Source organism: Amblyraja radiata, chromosome 43 (assembly GCF_010909765.2).
Source record: "Amblyraja radiata isolate CabotCenter1 chromosome 43, sAmbRad1.1.pri, whole genome shotgun sequence".
NCBI classification, from domain to species: domain Eukaryota; kingdom Metazoa; phylum Chordata; class Chondrichthyes; order Rajiformes; family Rajidae; genus Amblyraja; species Amblyraja radiata.
The window spans coordinates 1350055-1368604 of NC_045998.1; the positions used below are offsets into that span (position 1 = coordinate 1350055).

An 18550-nucleotide genomic window follows, 5' to 3' on the forward strand; every position below is an offset into this window, starting at 1 on the left:
GGGCCGAAATTCTTTTCACCTATCCACTTTGCCTCGCACTTAGTGTTTTGAATCAATTGTTTCTACTTCCTTGCATTTCCACAAGCCTGCGGCATTCTGACTGTCCCCATCCGAAATGTCAACCTATCCATGTTCTCCACAGATGCTGCCTGACCCACTGAGTTACTCCAGCACTCTGTGAAACGTCACCTATCCATGTTCTCCACAGATACTGCCTGACCCGCTGAGTTACTCCAGCACTCTGTGAAACGTCACCTATCCATGTTCTCCACAGATACTGCCTGACCCGCTGAGTTACTCCAGCACTCTGTGAAACGTCACCTATCCACTTTCTCCACAGATGCTGCCTGACTCGCTGAGTTACTCCAGCACTCTGCTGGAGTAACTCAGTAACGAGATACTGATTGTGGATGATCAGCCATGATCACATTGAATGGCAGTGCTGGCACGAAGGGCCGAATGGCCTACTCCTGCACCCATTGTCTATTCATCCCGTTGTACTTCCCCTTTTCCCAACAACACCTTGCAGATAATAATCTTCCTTCCTGTTTTTGCTGCTTCTTCTTCTTCTTGCATATGGAGTGCACAGCCTAAAGTTGTAGGACAACTTGTTCTATTTGATTGTGCACACCAGGTTGATTGCACTTGTCGAAACAGGGCGGACCATGTGAAGGTTGCAATCTCCCACCTCCGTTTTTGCTACCAAAGTGGATAACCTCACATTTATCCACATTAAACTGCATCTGCCATGCATCCGCCCACTCACCCAACCTGTCCAAGTCACCCTGCATTCTCATAGCATCCTCCTCACAGTTCACACTGCCACCCAGCTTTGTGTCATCTGCAAATTTGCTAATGTGACCGTTAATCCTTTCATTCAAATCATTAATATATATCAAGACAAATCAAGGGCAAAAGTTCCAGTCAACACAGAATATGGTGCTGCCACTCACATCTGAAGGGAGATGGTGGGGTCACAAGAGGGAGGAGGGAGAGACAGAGAGAGAGGGAGGGAGGGAGAGAGGGAGAGGAGAGATGGAGGGAGACAGAGAGAGGGAGGGATGGAGAGAGTGGGAGAGGGGGACACAGATAGAGGGAGAGAGAGAGAGAGGGAGAGAGGGGGGAAGGGAGTGGGGAGGGAGGAAGAGAGGGAGAGAGAAAGAAGGAAAATGATGAACATTGTGATAGTCCCTGCCACAACTCCCTCCTCTGGCAGCTCGTTCCATACACCCACCACTGTTTGGGGGGCTAGTTGTTACCCCTTGCCCACCAGATGTGACCCCACCACCACCAATCTCGACTCCCTCCCTGTCATGAAAGCCTTGTTTGTCCTTACTCCTTTGCCCGTCAGGCATTTAGAAGGAAACCAACAGGTGATGACACAGGTAGATAGCTCTGTAGCCTCCCACCTTCCCACTGCTACAGTCGACAGCACCCACTTCCTAGAAGCTCACACACGCAGTCACTGCTCATTCACACACCGGTCTCCAGCTCCGAGCTTCAAGCTTTCGTCTCACCTGATCAAGGGAACGGATTAACTGATTCAGCAGACACCTTGCTGAGGTCCAAAGACCTACAGGTATGTCGGTAAACTGGCTCGGTAAATGTAAAAATTATCCCTAGTGTGTGTAGGATAGTGTTAGTGTGCGGGGATCGCTGGCCTGGCTGGCATGGACACAGTGAGCCGAAGGGCCTGTTTCCATGCAGTGTGACTCTGTGACTCATGTTTCACAAACTCCTAAAGCAGCAAGCGACTAGATGTGGTTGTTTGTGAATCTACATCAGGCACTGTATTGTACCCTGCCGGTTGGTCGTATCGATTGAGTATTCTCTCCATGTGTTCAATAGACAAGTCAAGGCCAAAAGCTCCACTCAACACAGAATAAGGTGCAGCCACTCAAGTCTGTTGGAGTGAGGGTGGGGACAGAAGAGAGGGAAATAGGGAGAGGGGGAAAGAGAGAGAGAGGGAGAGGTAGAGAGGGAGCTCTACCCGCTGCGCCACCGTGCCGCCCTCTGTTTTCCTCCCACATCACAAAGACGTGCGGGTTTGTAAGTTAATTGTCCCCCTCGTGTGCAGGGAGTGGATGAGGAAATGGGATAACATAGAACTAGTGATCAACAGTCGGCACAGAGCCGGTGTGCCGAAGGGCCCGTTTCCACACTATGTCTTTAAATCACAACATACAGCAATGTAACAGGGTGGGGAGGGTGCAGAGAATGTTCATGTGGATGTTGCAGGACTCGAGGACCTGAGGTTCAGAAACTGGTTGACCCGGTTGGGACTCTGCTCCTTGGAATGCAGGAGGATGAGGCGAGATAATGGTGAGACCAAGCGTAGGTTGGGCGACCGTTTCGCCGAACACCTCCGCTCAGTCCGCCTTAACCTACTTGACCTCCCGGTGGCTCAGCACTTCAACTCCCCCTCCCATTCCCAATCCGACCTCTCTGTCCTGGGTCTCCTCCATTGCCAGAGTGAGCAACAGCGGAAATTGGAGGAACAGCACCTCATATTCCGTCTGGGGTCCTTGCGCCCTTATGGCATCAACATTGAGTTCCCCCAATTTGGCTAGCCTGTGCTGTCCCCTCCCCTTCCTTCACCCTCTAGCTGTCTCCTCCCACCCTCCTATCCGCCCGCCCTCGGGCTCCTCCTCCTCCCTTTTTCCTTCTTTCTTTCCCCACCCCCCATCAGTCTGAAGAAGGGTTTCGGCCCGAAACGTCGCCTATTTCCTTCGCTCCATAGATGCTGCTGCACCCGCTGAGTTCCTCCAGCAAGTTTGTGTACCTTTGAGGCGAGATAATGTCAGGTTATTAGAATAGACTCGTTTCCACGGCATGAAATCACAGAGCTTTAAAATCTTCACGTAGTCACTCACGTGACTCCGAAGTAAAATAGTAAAATTAAACGAGAACTTACCAGTTTGAAGTTTGATCTGTATTTTATGAGGAGTTACGATGAGGGATTATGTGAAGAAGCCCGCCACGACGCATGCGTGTCATTCTTCAAAGCAGCGGTGTGAAATCACAGATAACTGTAATGACTAAACATAGTAAGATTAGAGAAGAGATACCAGTTAAGTATATGATCAAGGGTGGGAGCGGAGGGCACGTAATCCCTCATCGTAACTCCTCATAAAATACAGATCAAACTTCAAACTGGTAAGTTCTCGTTTAATCTTACTATTTTACTTCGGAGTCACGTGAGTGACTAAGTGAAGATTTTAAAGCTCTGTGATTTCATGCCGTGGAAACGAGTCTATGCATCACGTCTGCCTTGATGACTGTAGGAGGAATTGTGTTAACATAATTTGGACATGAATTCGGCATTGAAATCATAAAATTTATTAACACAAATTTATAACCCCTTTTTATGGGTTTAAATTAATTTACAGAACTTAAAATTGTTTCTGCAAACGTTCCAGGTTTCATTACTGGTTTATTGTAAAATAATTGGATTGTTTTTTCCCCTGACCATCCTGCTGCCTTGAGGATTTGGTCCATTGGGACATCCAACTGCATCGCTGCCGATGTAGCTGCAGCCCTGGTGGAATGAGATTTAAAAATATTAGTATCCACCCCAGCCTGTGGTAGCAACTGTTTCAGCCATCTTGAGATGGTCTGGACCGTCACTCTTTTGTGTGGTTGCTTGTGGCTGACCAAAAAGTGCCTTCTCATTGCCTCTTAGGATTTTCGTTTTCTCCATGTATAACGAGATGTCTTACTATACACAGACTGTCATCTGTTGGGTATGACCTAAATTGTATATTGAGTCCTGCTGATCCCTGTCTGTTCTGCTTACTAACTCATAGATATGAAACGTAATATTGTCAGGTGAGGAAGTCATGTTGTCCAGTCTAAGTTTATGCAGTGACTGTACCCTCTGTGCCGTGACCAATGCCATTAGCATGACTGTTTTTAATGTCAGTCTGTGTAGGGACAGAGCTGTTGCTGGAGACCAATTCCTGAGCATCTTCAGGACAATACTTACATCCCATATTTGGGAGTACCTGGTTCTTGGGGGATTAGTATTAAAAATTCCCCTCATAAGTTTTGTTACCAGTGGGTGAGTCCCAACAGAGTAATGCTCTGTCCCCTGCCATAGGTAAGTCGATAAGGCACTTCTGGCGCAGTTGATGGCACTGTAACTGAGCCCCTCATCATAGTGGAGGCCTGCCAGATATTCCAGAACAGACGGGATGTTCATGTCTCTGTAGGTGATGTTGTTTTTATGGCAGTGCATCGCCCACTTCCTGATATAGACCAGATACTGTTTTTTGGTTGACTGTCTTTGGGCCGCCGAGATCATGTTCACTGTTCGGTCCGTCAGTCCCAGTTGTAGTAGAGGTGTTTTTAAAACTCTACAAATTAATAAGTTCAAATGTTTATGGCATGGGTGGCTATCCCTTGTTACGGGATGTAGCAATAAATCTGGTCTATGTGGGATGGTGATACAGGTACATGGTTCTAATACCATGTTTAATACCACTGGGAACCATGGTTGAGTAGGCCAATCGGGTACTACCAAAATACCAGATGCAGAGTCTTGTTGTATTTTCCTTAATACCCGACTGATGAGGCAGAAAGGAGGGAATGCGTAAATAAACTATTTCCCCCCCAATGCAGCGAAAATGCATCTGTCGCCGGTGCCCCAGAGTCTGGTTCCCATGAAACATAATTTGATATCTGGTGGTTAAGTCTGGATGCGAATAAATCGATATCTGGTGTTCCATATTTTGCTGTAATATCAGCAAATACTTTTTTATTCAACATCCATTCGGTGTTTTCATTAAATTTGCGTGACCTGGTGTCTGCCACTAAATTTAGTCTTCCTGGTAGGTAAGTGGCTGATATCCAAATATCTCTCTGGATACACCATTGCCAAATTGTATTAGCCAGATTGTCACATGATGTCGATTTGTTTCCATCCATGTGGTTAATGTATGCTACCACGGTGGTATTGTCTATCTGTAGTCTAACATGCTGGTGATATGACCCAGTACAATATGACTTTAGGCCATGGAATGCACCCAACATTTCCAGGTAGTTTATGCCCAGTGTGAGTAATAATGATGCCTCCTGAGCAGTCCATCTACCTCCACAGCTGGTGATGGTATTGGTGGCTCCCCACCCAAGTGCACTGGCATCAGTTTGTAGTACCATGGAAGGGTTACTGACAATGATTGGATTGGAACAAAGCCAGATGTTATCTATCCACCATTTTAGTTCCATTTTAGCTTGATTGGTAGTTTCATAGGTCTGTCAAAGTGACCTGCATTAATTTAGAGTGCTTGTATTTTTGCTCTCTGTAAGTTTTGGTAATGTAGAGGTCCAAGTTGTGTGGCTGGAAAGGCAGCCACCATTTTGCCAATTACTTTTGCTACCAATCTGATGGATGGTTTGCTGATGTCAATGAGGTTATTGCAAGCCTCTATTAAATCTCTAGCCTTTCCCTTAGGCAGAGTCACCGACATGTGAACTGAGTCAATGGTGAACCCCAAATAGTCCATAGTAGTGGAAGGCGTTAGTTTAGATTTAACTGGATGGATAATAAATCCCAGTTTTTCAAATAACTGTTTTGTGGCTGTTACAGTTTGTTTGGCCAATTCCAAAGTTTTGCCCACAATGAGTATGTCATTTAAATATGCCATGACCATGTGTTTACGTTTCCGTAGAAATGCTAGGGCTGGTTTCAAAATGTTGTGAACAGCCTGGGGCTGATGATAATCCATTTGGCAGTGCTTTATACTGCCAGATTTGTCCCATCCAGTTGAATTTTAAGTAACATCTGTGGTCACCTCGTATAGGCACTGAATAGTAAGCATCTTTTAAATCGATGCTGGCCATGAAGTAACCTTTGGAAATTAATTGTTTAGCAGTAACAAAGGTTTCCATTTTGTCAGATCTATGATGATGCGACAACCACCATCTTTTTTGTTTTTGGTAAATATATTGGACACAAATTCTAATGGGTCGTGTTGAGTTTTCTCAATTACACCTTTTACGTAAAGCCGCTCCAGTTCAGCTTGCGCTTTTGATTTTTCTTTATCAGAAAGCACGAACATTCGGTTCGGTATATGTTGAACTGGAGGGCTGTACTTGTGTATAAACTCTATTGTATATCCCTGGATACTGCTTAAGATGTAAGTATCGGTTGTTAACATGCTCCATGCATTCAGAAAAGAGTGTAATCTCCCCCCAACCTCTATGCTCCCTGTATTTTGTAGGGAACCAGACCCACCTACCTCCATAGTTACCAGTGGCAGGTTTACTTCTTTTTGTAGGTTCTTCGCTGCTGTTGTTGCGCTGATGTCTGGATTTGGTTGGCGTTGGAGGTCCCCGCATCTTCCAAGAAGGCCGGCCTGGGCCATGGCCTAAAAAAGACTCATGTTTTGTGTACCGGGCCTTCGAGCTTTCACCAGTTCTGCTGGTGGGTACGTAGGGGTGCTGTCTTTGGCTGTAGTGGGTTTTTGTTGGAGTCCCTTTTATTAGTCCAGTAGGTTCTCTCGTTCCTGCACCCCTTGCACACTTGTCTTTCCTTCTGCGGACCCCTCTTCCAGGTCAGCCCAGAACTGACCCGCAGTGCTCCCCTCTGATGAGGTAGAAGCACTGTGCAGCCCTTCAAGAGGTACTGCTGTGGGTTTATCATAGGGCCCACAGTGACCCGACTCCATCTCCCGGAGTCTGTCACGTTGGAGCAAATGCTCCATACACCGCTCCATCCGGCTCCAGCGCTCTCGGTCGCTGGCCGCCCGCGGTTGTTCAAAGTCGGACTCCTCTGAGTCCACGACCTTGTTTGTTTTTGTGTCTAGCCTTTCCGCCCGGCCGCGTGGATCTGGCCGATGCGGAGGCGACATCGGGCACAGCTGATCCCATTATAGGTGATTCAAGTGCTACTGGCCGCTGCTAGCCCACCAGCTTTGTCGCAGCCCGTTGGTTTCTCCACCTGTAATCAGCATGGGAAAACACAAAAAGACCGCAGCTCTTACCTGCAGGTCCAGGTTTAAATTGTCGCTACGGGGGAACGTCGTTCCACCCCGTCTCCTGCCGTTTTCGACTTGTCAAAAAGTCGACGGCCCCATTTGAATAGTTTCCCGTCCGGCGCGGGACCAAAAATCGGAGCACTTGTGGACACTATTTTGTCCAGCTTCCCCCCCCGTGTAAAAACAGCGCGGGGACAAAAACTACCGCAGAGTAAATCACTTACCTGCAGGTCGCGGTTTCAAACATACCGCTGCGGGGGAACGCTCCACCCCGCCTGACGTTTCGCAAGCGTGAAAGCGATATGACACGCATGCGTCGTGGCGGGCTCCTTCACGTAGTCACTCACGTGACTCCGAAGTAAAATAGAATGCTATTTATTGTCATTCAAACCTAGGTTTGAACGAAATATCATTTCTACAGTTTTTTACATTACAAAACAATCCAAGACCCACACTTAACACAGTTTACATACACATCCATCACAGTGAGTCTCCAACATCTCCTCACTGTGAAGGAAGGCAAAGTCTTTATCTCTTCCCTTTGTCCCTTCTCCCGAGGTTCAGTAGTCCAACTGCAGTGTCGAGGCGAACTGGGGCTCCGATGTTAAAGCCCCCGGTGGGCGATGGTAAGTCCTGAGGCCGTTTAAGCCACGCCGGGCGATGTTAGGCCCCGGCTCCATGTCCTTTAAACCCGCGGTTCCAGCGGGAGAAGTCGCCGTTGCGGAGCTCGGAAAAGCGGTCTCCCACCAGGGACCTGCGAGCTCCCGATGTTCCTGTCCACCGGGTCTGCGGCCAGTGCCTCCGAACTCCAAAGTCGGGTCGCAGCCGCACGCCACCACAGCTCTTCCCGCTCCGAAGTTGGCCAGCTCCGCGATCTCAGTTCCTCAGGCTCTGCAACTGGAGCCCTCAGGTTAGTCCCGGCCGGAGGTCGCCGCCGGCTCCACGATGTTAGGCCCAACGCCATCCGAGACCCGACAGGGAATAGTCGGCCCCGCACAGGGAAGAGATTTAAAACGGTTTCCCCCACCACTCCCCACATATACACAGCTAAAAAAATAAAATAAAAACGAACTCAAGACATACATTTAACAAGACAAAAATAAATTAAAGACAGACGACTGTAGTCGAGCCGCTGCCGTTAGGCGCCACCACTCCCACTCAGATTATGTACTCAGATAATGTACTCATCTGACAGATTCCACATTACAAAGAGATGCACAGATTTTTATTCTACTCCTTGATGATGTTATTATTACACCCACACCTAGTGGCCACGGGCACCAAGCCAATACAATAGTGCCAGTTACGTTCCCAGCAAAACAAGTAGACATACACAGAGTGCTGGAGTAACTGAGTGAGTCAGGCTGCATCTGTGGAGAACATGGATAGGTGACGTTTCACAGAGTGTTGGAGTAACTCAGCGGGTCAGGCTGCATCTGTGGAGAACATGGATAGGTGATGTTTCACAGAGTGCCGGAGTAACTCAGCGGGTCAGGCAGCATCTGTGGAGAACATGGATAGGTGACGCTTCACAGAGTGCTGGAGTAACTCAGTGGGTCAGGCAGCATCTGTGGAGAACATGGATAGGTGACGTTTCACAGAGTGCTGGAGTAACTCAGCGGGTCAGGCAGCATCTGTGAGACCAAGCGTAGGTTGGGCGATCGTTTCGCCGAACACATCCGCTCAGTCCGCAATAACCTACCTGACCTCCCGGTGGCTCAGCACTTCAACTCCCCCTCCCATTCCCAATCCGACCTCTCTGTCCTGGGTCTCCTCCATTGCCAGAGTGAGCAACAGCGGAAATTGGAGGAACAGCACCTCATATTCCGTCTGGGGACCTTGCGTCCTTATGGCATTAACATTGAATTCTCCCAATTTGGCTAGCCCTTGCTGTCTCCTCCCCTTCCTTAACCCTCTAGCTGTCTCCTCCCACCCTCCCATCCGCCCGCCCTCGGGCTCCTCCTCCTCCTCCCCTTTTCCTTCTTTCTTTCCCCCCCCCCACCCCCCATCAGTCTGAAGAAGGGTTTCGGCCCGAAACGTCGCCTATTTCCTTCGCTCCATAGATGCTGCTGCACCCGCTGAGTTTCCCCAGCAATTTTGTGTACCTTCGATATTCCAGCAACTGCAGTTCCCTTTTGAACAGCATCTGTGGAGAACATGGATAGGTGGCGTTTCACAGAGTGCTGGAATAACTCAGTGGTCAGGCAGCATCTCTGGGGAACATGGATAGGTGACATTTTGGGTCAGGACCCATCTTCAGACTGATCCACAAGTTATAGTAGAATAAGGCCATTCGGCCCATCAAGACTACTCCGCCATTCAATCATGGCTGATCTCTGCCTCCTAATCCCATTTTCCTTCCTTCTCCCCATAACCCTTGACATCCGTTCTAATCAAAAATTTGTCCATCTCTGCGTTAAAAATATCCACTAACTTGGCAATGAGTTCCACAGATTCACCACCCTCTGACTAAAGAAATTCCTCCTCACCTCCTTTCTAAAAGAGCGCCCTTTAATTCTGAAGCTGTGACCTCTGGTCCTAGACTCTCCCACCAGTGGAAACATCCTCTCCACATCCACTCTATCGATGCCTTTCATTAGTCTGTACGTTTCAATGAGGTGTCCTCTCATCCTTCTAAACTCCAGCGAGTACAGGCCCAGTGCTGTCAAACGCTCATCAAATGTTAACCCACTCATTCCTGGAATCATTCTTGTAAACCTCTGGACCTGGGAGATGTTTTGAGTCGAGACCCTTCTTCAGACTGAAGGTTTAAGTGGGGTGAACATGGACAGGGCGGGCCGAAGGGCCTGTGTCCGTATTCTAACTGTGAGGTCGGTGTGGGTGAATCCTAACAGTGTTTCCCTGTTGTTCAGGTAAGCGGGAATGTTCAGTCATTGGAAAGGACGAACTGGGAAGATGTTCCTGATGCTGGTGGTGGCCAGCTGTCTGACCTTCGTTGCTAGGTTGGTCTACTTCTCTACAGTCAATGGGTAAGTCTAACCCTGGACTACAACCTCCCTCTGTCACCCTCTCTCCTTAGCCTTGATTGTCATAGCGCCATGCAGCGCACACACACAGGCCCTTCGGCCCAACTAATCCTTGCTAACCAACATGTCCAATGTCCACTGACTTTAGTTTATTGTTGTAGACCCAAAATGTCACCCATTCCTTCTTTCCAGAGATGCTGCCTGACCCGCTGAGTTACTCCAGCACTCTGTGAAACGTCACCTATCCATGTTCTCCACAGATGCTGCCTGACCCGCTGAGTTACTCCAGCACTCTGTGAAACATCACCTATCCATATTCTCCACAGATGCTGCCTGACCCGATGAGTTACTCCAGCTTTTTTTGTCTATCGGGTGAAATATGAGACGCTGTTCCTCCGATCAGACTTGTGTGAAACTGTGCTGTTGGCTGTGACCTGACCTCTGGTTTGTGAACAGGTACAGGTTCTCTCGGGAAGTTCCCTGCACGCCCAGGAAACACGTGGCATTTATGAAGACCCACAAATCGGCAAGCAGCACTGTGCTGAACCTCCTGTACCGCTACGGAGATGCCAAGAATCTCACCTTCGCTCTGCCTCCCGATAATCACCTGGGCTACCCGAATCTCTTCAGCGCCACCTTTGTTAAAGGCTTTGCAAAGAACCCGGGCAAGGAATACAACATCATCTGTAACCACATGCGCTTCAATCTGCCTGAGGTAGCTCCATCTCATAAGGGATAGGAGCAGGATGAGGCCATTCAGCTCATCAAGTCTACTCCGCCATTCAGTCATAGCTGATCTATCCCTCTCTCCTAACCCATTCTCCTGCCTTCTCCCCATAACTCCTGACACCCGTACTAATCAAGAATCTATCTATCTCTGTCTTAGAAAATATCCATTGACTTGGCCTCCACAGCCTTCTGTGGTAATGCGTTTTCGCATATCTTTTATTCATTGTTCTATATCGCTCTACATCATCATCTATATCTCTCGTTTCCCTTTCCCCTGACTAGTCTGAAGAAGGGTCTCGACCTGAAACTTGAACCAAAGCCTCCTTTTCTGTCTGGGAGTATCTCATTTCTACCAATGACCCATTCCTTCTCTCCAGAGATGCTGCCTGTCCCACTGAGTTACTCCAGCTTTTAGTGTCTACCTTCGGTTTAAACCAGCATCTGCAGTTCCTTCCTACACAGTGATATTGGAGTATATAAACATGATGACATACGAGGCTGCTCTGGAAGGTTGGATCGCATGGGATCCAAGGACAGATAGTTGAATGGATAGCAAATTGGCTCCATGTAAGGAAGCAGAGGGTGATGGTAGAAGGTTGCTTCTCGGACTGGAGGCCTGTGACCAGTGATGTGCCTCAGGGTTCGGTGCTGGGCCCGTTACTGTTTGTCATCTACATCAATGATTTGGATGAGAACATACAACGCAAGATTAGCAAGTTTGCTGATGATACAAACGTTAGTTGTTTTGCAGATAATGAAGATGGTTGTGAAAGATTGCAGCAGGATCTGGATCGGTTGGGCAGGTGGGCTGAGGAATGGTTGATGGAATTTAATGCAGAGAAATGTGAGGTGTTGCACTTTGGGAAGTTTAACATGGGCAGGACCTACACAGTGAATGTTAGGGCTCTGGGTAGTGTTGTAGAGCAGAGGGATCTAGGAGTACAGGTGCATGGTTCCTTGAAGTTGGAATCACAGGTAGATAGGGTGGCACATTGCATCAATAGACAATAGGTGCAGGAGTAGGCCATTCGGCTAGCATTGCCATTCACTGTGATCATGGTTGATCATCCACAATCAATACCCCGTTCCCACCTTCTCTCCATATCCCTTGATTCCTCTATCTTTAAGAGCTCTATCTAACTCTCTCTTGAAAGCATCCAGAGAATCGGCCTCCATTGCCTTCTGAGGCAGAGAATTTCACAGATTCACAACTCTCTGAGTGAAAAGGTTTTCGTCATCTCGGTTCTAAATGGCTTACCCCTTATTCTTAAACTGTGGCCTCCTCATAGCATCAGTCGGAGTATATTGAGTATAGACGTTGAGAGGTCATGTTGCAGTTGTATAAGACGTTGGTGAGACCGCATTTAGAGTATTGTGTTCAGTTCAGGGCATCATGTTATAGGAAAGATATTGTCAAGCTTGAAAGGATTCAGAGAAGATTTGCGAGGATGTTGCCAGGACTAGAGGGTGTGAGCTATAGGGAGAGGTTGAGCAGGCTGGGTCTCTATTCCATGGAGCGCAGGGGGATAAGGGGTCATCTTATCGAGGTCATGAGAGGAATACATAGGGTAGATGCAAAGAGTCTCTTAACCCGAGTAGGGGAATCAAGGACCAGAGAACATAGGTTCAAGGAGAAGGGCAAAAGATTTAATAGGAATCTGAGAGGTAACCTTTTCTCACAAAGAGTGATGGGTGTATGGAACGAGCTGCCAGAGGAGGTAGTTGAGGCTGGGACTATCCCAACGCTTAAGAAACAGTTAGACAGGTACATGGATAGGACAGGTTTGGAGGGATATGGACCAAGCGCAGGCAAGTGGGACTAGTGAAGCTGGGACTTTGTTGGCCGGTGTGGACAAGTTGGGCCGAAGGGCCTGTTTCCACATTGTATCACTCTGTGTCTCTCTGACAGTGATATTGTAGTATATATACATGTTGGTGTACAGTGATATTGTGGTATATATACACGTTAGTACACAGTGATATTGTAGTATATATACACATTAGTGGAGTGATATTGTAGTATATATACACGTTAGTACATAGTGATATTGTAGTATATATACACGTTAGTACACAGTGATATTGTAGTATATATACACGTTGGTGTACAGATATCGTCGTGTGTATCTATCAGTGGACGGGAGTGAGAGTGGGATCTGATGTTGGTCTTTCTCTCCCCATCCACAGGTGAAGAAGGTGACGGGCAACGACTCTTTCGTCTTCACCATCCTGCGGAACCCAGACAGCGTGGCAGAGTCGGCGTTTATCTACTGTCACAATGATGTGCCGGCCTTTCGTGCCGTGAAGACCCTGACTGAGTTTGTGAGGAAGCTGGACAAGGAGTTCAAACTGCAAGGGAGCAACAACCACCTCGCCCATAACGTGTTGTGGTTCGATCTTGGTGGGGACGCGGAGGCAGGGGCTGAAGGACCTCACGTTGACCAAACCCTCAAGGAGTTCGACTCTACCTTCCATCTGGTCTTGCTGGCCGAGTACTTTGACCAGTCGCTGGTCTTGTTGCGGGAGGCTCTGTGTTGGGACATGGAGGACATGGTGTCCTTCCAGCTCAACGCCCGTGACCCCTCGACCAGAAGCTCACTCCCCCCTGATCTTCTCTCCACCCTCCAGCGCTGGAACGCCCTGGACTGGCATCTCTACCGCCACTTCAACACGTCCTTCTGGCAACGGGTGGAACGGTACGGGGTGGACAGGATGGAGAGAGACGTCAAGCATCTCCGCCATCTTAGCCAGAAAATCCAAGATATCTGTCTGCAAAGCAGCACTCCAGTGGCCAAAAGCAAGAGCTCCAATTACATCAAATCACCCGACTATGGCTGGGCCAAGATCACTGGTTATCTCCTGAAAGGCAACTTGACCGGACAAACCAAGGAAATGTGCAGCAGGATGGTTCTCCCAGAGGGCACGTATCTCAATCATCTAAAGAGAAAGCAGGGGTAGACAACCCTTGCACCTCAGCAAGGTGACTCCAGCCAGCGTGTAGAAAGGTGTTAGTGTTTAGTCATGAACCAATGGTGCTTGAGGGAGCATAGGATAGTACAGCACAGGACCGGGCCCTTCGGCCCACAATGTCCGTGCCGGACATGACGTCAGGTTAAACTGATCTCCTCTCCCTGTACATGATCTATATCAAAGAAAGTTAGAAAATAGGTGCAGGAGTAGGACATTCGTCCCTTCTAGCCAGCACCGCCATTCAATATGATCATGGCTGATCATCCAGAATCTGTACACCGCTCCTGCTTTCTCCCCATATTCCTTGATTTCTTTAGCCCTAAGAGCTAAATCCAACTCTCTTGAAAACATCCAGTGAATTGGCCTCCACTGCCTTCTGTGGCAGAGAATTCCACAGATTCACAACTCTCTGGGTGAAAAAGTTTCATCTGTCCTAAATGTCTTACCCCTTATTCTTAAACTGTGACCCCTGGTTCTGGACTCCCCCAACATCGGGAACATTTTTCCTGCATCTACTCGGTCCAAATCCTCTACAAATTTTATATGTTTCTGTGAGATACCCTCTCATCCTTCTATATTCCAGTGAATACAAGCCAAGTCGACACATTCTTTCACCATACGTCAGTCCTGCTATCCCGGGAATTAACCTGGTGAACCTACACTGCACTCCCTCAATAGCAAGAATATCCCTGCATATCCATGTGCCTGTCTAAAAGCCTCTTAAACACCACTATCGTATCTGCCTCCACCACCACCACCACCCCTGGCGGTGTGTTCCAGGCCCCCACCACCCTCTGTGTACAAAACGTGCCCCACACATCTCCATTAAACTTCCCGCCTCTCATTAGAGCTATTCCCTCTAGTGTTGGACATCTCCACCCTGGGAAAAAGGTTCTGAGTGTCTACCCTATCTATGCTTCTTATAATCTGGGACAGGTCTCTCTGCAGCCTTTAATGCTTCAGTGAAAACAATCCAATCTCCCTGTAGCTGAAACCCTGTAATCCAGGCAGCATTCTGGTAAACCTCCTCTGCATCGTCTCTAAAGCCTCCACATCCTGTAATGGGGGCGACCAGAACTGCATGCAATACTCCAAAGGCAGCCTGAACAAAGTCCTGTAAAGCTGCATCGTAACTTCCTGACTCTTGTACTCGACGCCCCGACCGATGAAGGCAAGCGTAACGTTCGCCTTCTTTACCGCTCTGTCTACTTGTGTTGCCACTTTCAGGGTGTTGTGGACACAGACCTCTGTACATCAACACTGTTAAAGGTCATGCCAGTAATTGTATATTTTCCCCTTACATTTGACCTCCCAAAGAGCAACACCTCACACTTGCTCGGATTAAACTCTATCTGCCATTTCTCTACCCATTTCTGTAGCTGATCTGTATCCCGCTGTACACTGTGACAGCTTTCCTCACGGTCCGTTACCCCAGCAATCTAGCCTTACGTGGAAGGGATATCCGACCCTGACCCAGCTCTGGAATAACCATTCGGGCCGGCACAGTGGCACTCCACATAGACAGCACCTAAGGTCAGGATCGAACCCAGGTGTCTGACGCTGTGAAGCAGCAGCTCTACCCGCTGCGTCACCTTTCTCATAAGTACATCAGTCATAGGAGCAGAATTAGGCCATTCGGCCCATCGAGTCTACTCTGCCATTCAGTCATGGCTGATCTATCTCTCCCTGCAAACCCCATTCTCCTGACTTCTCCACAACCCCTGACACCCGCATGAATCTGTCAATCTAGGCTTCTCATCTCCTTTCTAAAGGAACGTCCGTTAATTCTGAGGCTGTGACCTCTGGTCCTAGACTCTCCCACTAGTGGAAACATCCTCTCCACATCCACTCTATCCAGGCCTTTCACTATTTGGTAATTTTCAATGAGGTCCCCCCTCATCTTTCCAAACTCCAGCAGCTCAACATGGCGCAGTGGATAGAGTTGCTGCCTCACAGCACCAGAGACCCGGGTTCGATCCTGACTATGGGTGCTGTCTGTACGGAGTTTGAACATTTTCCCTGTGACCGTTGTGGGTTTTCTCCAGGTGCTCCGGTTTCCCCCGACACTCGAAAGACGTACAGGTTAGTAGGTTGGCTTGGTATAAGTGTAAATTGTCCCTAGAGTGTGTATGATAGTGTTAGTGTACGGGGTGATCGATGGTCAGTACAGACTCGGTGGGCTGAAGGGCCCTATTTCTGCGCTGTATCTCTAAACTAAGCTAAACTCTACAGGCCCAGAGGCATAAAAAACTCATCATATGTTAACCCACTCATCCCAGGGAACATTCTTGTAAACCTCCGCTGGACCCTCTCCAGAGCCAGCACATTTGGTTGAATGAAGTAGAAATGATTGAACTTCAGAATCGTGAGAGCTGGAACAAGAATGTTGTATTGTAGCGGCACCTCGTGGTGGCTTGGGGAAGTGCGAACCCTCGTTATTGGCTGACGCCATTGACTGTGCTCCTCCTGTGTAGCAGGAGCTATTGTATATTTGGCTGACCCAGCACGCGGTTTTCAAGTACCTTATTTTGTTTGTTGTTCCTAATAATAATCGCGTCATCAACCTGCCTGTCTTGCCAAAGTATTGCATAAAGGGTGGTTTGTGACAGGGCTAACTCCAACCCAGACTGATCAATACAAAGCACTCAGCGAACTATCTACTCTCCCCCCCCCCCCATCCAAGGACCAGCCTCCACAAGGCCAGCAGCATAATCAAGGACCAGTCTCACTCGGCCACTCTCTCTTCTCCCCTCTCCCATCGGGCAAGAGGTACAGAATTGTGAAAACACACACCTCCAGATTCAGGGAGTTTCTTCCCGGCTGTTATCAGGCAACTGAACCGTCCTCTCACCAACTAGAGAGCGGTCCTGACCTCCATCTACCTCATTGGAGACCCTCGGACTATCTTTAATTGGACATTACTAGACTTTATCTTGCACTAAACATTATTCCCTGTATCCTGTATCTGTACTGTGTGGACGGCTCGATTGTAATCATGTATAGTCTTTGCGCTGATTGGATATCACGCAACAAAAATAATTTACATTGTACCTCGATACACGTGACAATAATAAACAAATATAAAATCTCACAGGGATAGTATCTGACTCCATTCTTGTGATTCAGTGATAATCTAACATGTCGTTATTAGAAGCCAGTGACTTTTATGCATGTGTACATTCTAGGGTTAATAAAGATTACTTTAAACTAAAGATAGGCACAAAATGCTGGAGTAACTCAGCGGGACAGGCAGCATCTCTGGAGAGAAGGAATGGGTGATGTTTCGGGGTTGAGACCCTTCTTCAGACTGATGAAGGGAGAGGGAGATACATAGATAAGGAAGTGTAAGACGTGAAAACAGGACAAAGGGGATGAAGGTCAAGGACCATGTAGAATAGGTCATTGTTATTTGGGAGAAAGTAACAACAAAGCAAACAGAGTTAAAATGTAGTCGGAGACAGTCAGTCTAGTCGTAGAACTGGGAAGGGGGAGGGTTGGAGAGAGAGGGAAAGCAAGGGCTACTTGTTGGGGTGTAACCTGCCCAAGGGAAACATGAGGCACGGTTCCTCCAATTTGCGCTGGGACTCACTCGATTTTTTAAAAAAAATAATTATTTTTATTAGAAGCAATTGTACAAGGATAAAACATTCGGCGTCTAAAATTATACAATTATTGTACTGCTTCAATTTTAACCTTTTAACCTGAAAATGAGAGAAAAGAAGAGAGAAAGAACAAAAGAGAGAAAAAGTGAGAAGTGAAAAGAGAGCTCGAAAAAGCACACAGAAAAGACCCCTAGACATCCAAAGTATTGTGGCCAAAAAGTGAATAAAGATATGAGAGAGAGAAAAAAAACCAAAGAAAAGAAGAAAGTGGAGACATACCTGCCCCCCCCCCCCCCCCCCCCGCCCACCTCACTCAACCCAGATCTAAATTTGCTTTGCGCCATACTATCCTTGTAAGAATTCGGTAAAGGGGCCTCACTTAATTTTAAACTAAACTTTGGTTCAGAGCATTTTGTTCGACACAACAATATGAAGAAAGGTCCCGATCTGAAACGTCACCCATTCTTTCTCTCCACAGATGCTGCCTGACCCTCTGAATTACTCCAGTACTCTGTGAAACGTCACCTATCCATGTACCCCACAGATGCTGCCTGACACGCTGAGTTACTCCAGCACTCTGTGAAACGTCACCTATCCATGTTCTCCACAGATGCTGCCTGACACGCTGAGTTACTCCAGCACTCTGTGAAACGTCACCTATCCATGTTCTCCACAGATGCTGCCTGACCCGCTGAGTTACTCCAGCACTCTGTGAAACGTCACCTATCCATGTACTCCACAGATGCTGCCTGACCCTCTGAATTACTCCAGCACTCTGTGAAACGTCACCTATCCATGTTCTCCACAGATGCTGCCTGACCCGCTGAGTTACTCCAGCACTCTGTGAAACGTCACCTATCCATGTTCTCCACAGATGCTGCCTGACCCACTGAGTTACTCCAGCACTCTGTGAAACGTCACCTATCCATGTTCTCCACAGATGCTGCCTGACCCACACAAAGTGCTGAAGCAACAAAGCGGGTCAGGCAGCATCTGTGGGCAGTGATGGTCAGCAGATTGTCAGTGCAGGAAGCATGATCACAGGGTTTCCTGACCTAGTGAGTGTCACAGGCAAAGATCATATGATCATTGGTCACAGGCGTGTGGTCAGCAGACAGGATTTTGCTCTGTCTGTCACCTCTCTGCTCACTTCCACTTTCTTAGTTTACTTTATGTTAGTTTACATGGGAGATACAGCAATGTAACAGGCCCTTCAGCCCACCCAGTCCATGCTGACCAGCAATCACCCATTCACACTAGTTCTATATTATCCCACTTTCTCATC

The 18550-nt window shown here is 47.9% G+C and overlaps 1 protein-coding gene across 2 annotated transcripts; it reads left to right on the plus strand.

Moving 5' to 3' along the window:
- The first annotated feature begins 1396 nt into the window (after window positions 1–1396).
- On the plus strand, window positions 1397–13676 carry LOC116968024 (galactose-3-O-sulfotransferase 2-like). 2 transcript variants are annotated; one of them, XM_033014656.1, is made up of 4 exons: window positions 1397–1579; window positions 9851–9967; window positions 10421–10679; window positions 12881–13676. In XM_033014656.1, exons 2-4 carry the CDS (start codon window positions 9861–9863, stop codon window positions 13649–13651), a joined length of 1137 nt encoding a protein of 378 aa, XP_032870547.1. In that variant the 5' UTR covers window positions 1397–1579; window positions 9851–9860; the 3' UTR covers window positions 13652–13676. The 2 variants fall into 2 exon arrangements, with proteins under 2 accessions (XP_032870547.1, XP_032870548.1); XM_033014657.1 differs by having other exon boundaries at window positions 10427–10679.
- Window positions 13677–18550: the final 4874 nt, after the last annotated feature.

Excerpts from the sequence above, each read along its gene's own strand:
- LOC116968024 (XM_033014656.1), top strand. The coding sequence starts at position 9,861 with ATGTTCAGTCATTGGAAAGGACGAACTGGGAAGATGTTCCTGATGCTG. Across the intron at positions 9,968-10,420 it reads TACTTCTCTACAGTCAATGG|GTACAGGTTCTCTCGGGAAG; the intron begins GTAAGTCTAACC and ends GTTTGTGAACAG. Across the intron at positions 10,680-12,880 it reads TGCGCTTCAATCTGCCTGAG|GTGAAGAAGGTGACGGGCAA; the intron begins GTAGCTCCATCT and ends CCCCATCCACAG.